Source organism: Electrophorus electricus, chromosome 19 (genome assembly GCF_013358815.1).
Source record: "Electrophorus electricus isolate fEleEle1 chromosome 19, fEleEle1.pri, whole genome shotgun sequence".
Taxonomy (NCBI): Eukaryota; Metazoa; Chordata; class Actinopteri; order Gymnotiformes; family Gymnotidae; genus Electrophorus; species Electrophorus electricus.
The window spans coordinates 7913056-7918466 of record NC_049553.1 but is presented as its reverse complement, the minus strand read 5'-3'; the positions used below and the strand labels follow the sequence as shown (position 1 = coordinate 7918466).

Here is a 5411-nt window from a genome sequence, read left to right as displayed (position 1 = left end):
AAGACCTGCCAGTCAAACAGGTCCGTATATAATCTACTGTTTTGTATATTACAGGTAAACTCTTACAATCCCTACAAATGTAAGGCAGAGTGTAAAGCAGACTGTCAGAAATGTTGCTCATTTCATAAACTAGCCACTTGGAGTTACCAGTTGCTTAAAACACACAGAAACAATAACCAGATAAATTATGATATATAGTGGAATAAGATAAACAGCCTCTCTGTGTTCTTGTTGATTTTCTTGCTCCTCTCTTGCCGTGTCCGATAGCTGATGGCTCGGTCTACAGTGAAGTGCAAACTCCAGGAGCATACCGGCAGCTGTTTGGGACTTACGCAGGGCATGACCGCCGTCACCTTCGAGCGGTTCTCCCGATCTCTCTGCCGTACAAGGTAGGCTGCCAACTACCTGATGCTGAAGAAGAGCAAATGTCACACATTTATCTATTTCTCGCTTCCTCATACTCGGATGACCTTGAAGCAGTTGCAATGTCACTGCGACTACACCTGACAGTACATGTGTGTTGAGCTAGTGCTTAAATGTGTCGGGTTCAATATCTGTCTTTTCTAGGTGGTGAGATGCTCCATGGGGGTTAAACACCTCTGCCTGCTCAACGACTGTGGGAGGGTCTTCATGCAAGGTTCCGACCTCTATGGCCAGTTAGGCACTGGAGACAAGATCGATCGCAGAGACCCCACTCTGGTAGTGTGCGTTTGTAAATTTAAGGCCATATCCCATAATAAGTTCAAGTGCGTTGAACACACTGTCCTCTTCTGAAAAGGTGGTAGTGTCCATGGCCCCGATGGACGTGTGGTGTGGACTGAAGCGCACACTGGCCTTACTGGAAGCGGAGACTGGAGACAAGCAGGTGCAGGGCTATGGCTGTGGATCTGGGGGTGGGCTGCCCTGTGTTTGTGAGACTCAATGTTCAGGTGAGTCCTTTTTTCAAAGTGACTGTTAATACCAAACTGTAGCTTCCTTCACACCTCGAATTGTGCGCTGTATCTTTCTGTCTCTCAGGTGCCACGCGCTGCCACCTCTCTTTGACCAGGGAATGCCTGTTTCTCCTCTCCTCCCATGACATCACTGCCATTCGTGCATGCTGCTGCATTCCCCCTGGGAGGGAACACAAGGAGGACGTTGATGGGAATCAGAAGGAAGAAAAGGAACGACTGCACATCCACCTCACACAGATGAGAAGATGCGACAGTACCCAAGGGCAGGTCATCATGTTGCGGTCTGCTATCAGTCAGCACATGACACGCCTAAGTCCTGCCCACAAGACTTTCCTTGACACAGCATTGGCCATAATCCTTGACCACTGGAAAACATAGGAAAAAATAACATTTGTGATCATAATTAGTCTAACACCAACATTTACTTTTAATCACAGAGACCAGTAGCTCTTTACTTTGATGAATAAAGACTGATTAAATGTATAGATAAACCGGTTTAATATAGACCTTTAAGATCACTCAAAATCAGAACTGCACTACTCTTGGCATTAATTTGGGTTAGTATGATGTGTCTTACTGTTTGCTTATCCTACCCTCGTCCAATGCAGTGACTTGTACCGCATATATGGTCGCTGTTATATGCACGTAAAGATCTGCGCGAGCCCAACCACGCTCTGCGATTATTCTGCGTCAGGAATACTGTCAGACTCGCGCGCCCAAACGTCACGCATTGTGTTTGGAATTAAATCAATTGTATGTTTATTTACACACGAATTCTGACAAGACAGATAAATTATATTTCACATTGTTAAGAGGTTCCTGGATTTAAAGACTCAGAAAGGTACGAAGTATTTTAGTATATTTGTATGTAATAACTGGGATATAAAAATCAGGAGGCATGCCGTCTAACGTACGTTTAATTCCTATTTACCTTACGAAAGCCAAAGCTACTGAAGTGTTCACAAATCATCGTTCAAGGATCAGAATATGCAGAAGTCTACCCAAGTTCACCAGAGTGCAGCCGCTGATGTATAGACTCAGCTGCTCGCTGTGTTCTTCCACCCACTGCTTCTTTTACATTACTCTCAGATGGAGTTTAGCTCGGCTTACCGAGACCCCTTGCTAGCGTTCGCGGAGGCCATGTCGCAGTGGTATAGGCGTTACCGGGACACGCTGAGCCAGAATTGTGGAGCCAGTGTTACCCAGCTGCCGGTTGACCGCGCATCTCCACGCTGGATCTTACACCTGCTGAATTGCGCAACACCGCCCCCTGCTGCCAAAGCACGGCTTGAACAGGTCGCAATTGACCCGTCAGAGCTGAGTAAGTGTTACAATGAAAAGAACTGTTGAAACAAAGTATATTAGACACACACGCAGAAATTCTGCATTCAGACTTATGTGACAAAAAAACAAAAACAAAAACACTTTGCCTCTGTCTCTCCCTGTAGGGTTTGAGGGTGTAGACAATGTGCTGATACTGACCAACTCTTCCGGCTTGCCACTGGGCTTTGATGTGTTGCCTGGTGACTGGGCCAGTTCGCTGGGTCGGGGTGAAGCAGGACAGGGTGAGGGTGTGATGGCCACAACACAAAGGATCCTGGAATTGCTCCGCAGCTCAATGAAGGCACCAATGTATGGAGGCCTGGCTCGACGACCGCAGACTCTGACAGTTAGTGATAAGAAGCTGCACAGGTGAGTGCACTGCCATAGCTACCCAATCAATGAAATGATACTCACTCATCCAAAGTCAGCCTCCATTTACTAATAGAAATAGCCATCATACGGAACAGTAATTTGACCCTCTCCATCGCTTGCCCTGTTTCTCTCTCTCTATTTTCTCTCTCTCTCTCTCTCTCTCTCTCTCTCTCTCTCTCTCTCTCTCTCTCTCTCTCTCTCTCTTACTCTCCTCCCAGAGTTCTGAGCAGTGGGGAGAAGTCTCTTTCTGTCCTGAAGGTGGCACTGCTTCCAGAGGCAGTAGGTGGCTGGGTGCCCATCGATGTAGGCCCAGAAACAGGGTCACCACGCCCCAGAGTATTTAACATGCGCTGGCCGCCCACATACTATTGCCGATGTTGTAAGAAACACTCTTTCCTGAGCCAACTGAAACCATGGTAAGGCAAAGAGGAAGGGGGTCAGAGGAAGTAGGGGGAGAAATGGACAAGTTTTATAAGGAAAACACGAAGACTTTGAGCTGCACTGTGGTAGTGCATTCTGATATATCTGTCATATATCTTTACTTTACCTTTGAAGAAGCTGAGAGTAATATAATGTGGTGTGTCAATAAATCAAAAACAAACCGTGTGAGCTGAAGCCTTAAGCCTGAGGCAACATTCCAGATGTTATGAAGACTGTGTGCATGGCTTATGGAATGTAGAAAATAAATGCTAAAAACAAAAAACCCTTTTTGCAATGGAATGCTTACACATGCTCAGTAGAAACAGGTGTACCTTGGCGATTGCTTGGCTTAAATGTGGACTTGTTGAAACAAGAGGATGAGAATGCTTTGTAAAAGTGAGTGCATGAGCTACACACCATGTAGATATGTAGAAATATCAAGGTGTTATTTTTACCTTTGCCACGTCTTCCTCATGCAGTACCCACAGCAAGATTAAGAGATTTAGCCCTTTCTTATTTTCTCTGGGATTTAGGCTGCCAGTCTTGTCAAACATAACAAATGAAGGCAAACGTGTTTATGGCCAACAGTTTTACTTCTTCATACAATGTTCTTTTCTGGTTGTCTCGCCTTGGCCATGGTCTTGGGCCCCCTCCTCTCTCTGCTCTAGTGCTGGGTGCAAGGCTGTGCTGTTCTGTGCAGGCTGCTGCCCAGGTGCCACTCTTCCACAGGCTGCGCTGGACTCCGGCGGCCATCACTGCTGCAAGAGACTCTCCCTCTATATGAGACGTGGAGAACAGCTCGCCCTCCTACCATTCCCCTATGCCACAGGTAGGGGGCATCACACACGCACTTACACACGCGACACACATACATACCAGCGGCTTTCAGTGCATAAAGCAGGTATACCTTCTGGTAAAGGTAACGTACACAGGGGCAGCTTTTCAAGGGGCAGCCACAGCCTAAAGGTCAGAGCAGTTGACATCGGAATGGAAGCTTGGCGGTTCAATTCCCTGAACCAGCATCAGCCGTGGATGAAGTGACCTGGAGCAAGATATCTAACTGACTCTCAGTTGTTCCCCAGGTGGCTGCACACAACCCTTAGTGTGTGTGTGTGTGTGTGTGTTCTCTCCAGATTGGTTAAATGTAAAGAGAGAATTTTCCAAAGGGATTCAATTAAAATAAATACATTTCTTGTCATTTTGCTAATATGCTCACATGGGAGAACTCTTAAGGGTATCAACAGAAGGGGCACATAGTCCCTACTGCCATATTAATGAGCAGTTTTGATTAGTACCACTCTCAGTGTAATAAAGAACATCTAAAGTATTCTATGTTGATTTTTTATTTATTTTACTTATCTATAAATATGTTTTTTTTTCTTTCAACATTTTTGTTACTCCTGACTGCACACCACTTCTAAACACAATAATGCATTAAAATGTCTGGTTCTGGACATTTTTACAAAAAAACAAAAAATATATTAATGCAGTAATGGTAAGCTGTTGTTAAGGAATAGCACTGAGCATGCACGTTAAGAGCCCCTTTGACATGACAGACATGTTTTATGTGGCTGAGTTAACTGACCAGTGACCTAATTTGTTCTTTTCAAGAAACAACGTCTGAGGACTTTGATGTAGAGGACTTTTTGTTCAAGAATAAGCTGAGCAGCGGCTACTGGCTGCACTGGAGCCTGCTTGTGCGCTCACCCCGCTTTCAGCTCCATTCGTCATTGGAACAGTCCAAAGATCTTTGGCTATCAGGTTTGCACAAAACAGTTAGAATAAGATCATTTAATTATACAGTGATCCTCTGTGCTTATTTGTTTGTGTGTATTTATACTGTGTTTTCCAAGATCACTCCGAGCCCTACGGCCCACTGAAAGAGGAGGCAAATATCTTGCTCAGCCACATACCCCACAATTCTCCTTGCCTCAGTGCCCCTTTGGGTAGGCACTGTAATAAAAATAATATTAAAATAATTTAAAAAAAAAACAATATTTAAACTATATTCTGCCTATATATATATATGAACACAGATTAAATACATGTAAGATTATAAAGTGTATTCCTAAAAAGAAAATGATAAGTGAGATTATTTGAGTTTTCCCCTCCCTCCTGCTGTCCTGCAGTGTCCTGGAGTCAGTATATGAGTTGGAGGGGTCTTAGTCTGACATCACCTGTATCTGTTCTACTCTCATCTGCCCTCTCTACATACTACATCATCACCTCTCTGGTGCCACAAGACTGTGAGTGTGAGTGTGTGTGTGTGTGTGGGTCTGCCTGCCTGCCTGTCTGTAAGGAACTCTTACACTCAAAATGTGAGTACAGTCCTGTGTCTCTCAG

The 5411-nt window shown here is 44.8% G+C and overlaps 1 protein-coding gene across 1 annotated transcript in view; it reads left to right on the top strand.

The window, feature by feature from the left end:
- The first annotated feature begins 1701 nt into the window (after window positions 1-1701).
- Window positions 1702-5411, top strand: part of LOC113573480 (zinc finger MYND domain-containing protein 15) — a 6782-nt gene continuing 3072 nt past the window's right edge. Inside the window, exons 1-8 of the mRNA XM_027003770.2 lie at window positions 1702-1794; window positions 2043-2274; window positions 2402-2645; window positions 2867-3064; window positions 3737-3897; window positions 4680-4829; window positions 4922-5014; window positions 5198-5314. Of these exons, the coding sequence (XP_026859571.2) occupies window positions 2043-2274; window positions 2402-2645; window positions 2867-3064; window positions 3737-3897; window positions 4680-4829; window positions 4922-5014; window positions 5198-5314 (1195 nt within the window). The 5' untranslated portion in view covers window positions 1702-1794. The remainder of the gene's footprint in view (window positions 1795-2042; window positions 2275-2401; window positions 2646-2866; window positions 3065-3736; window positions 3898-4679; window positions 4830-4921; window positions 5015-5197; window positions 5315-5411) is intronic.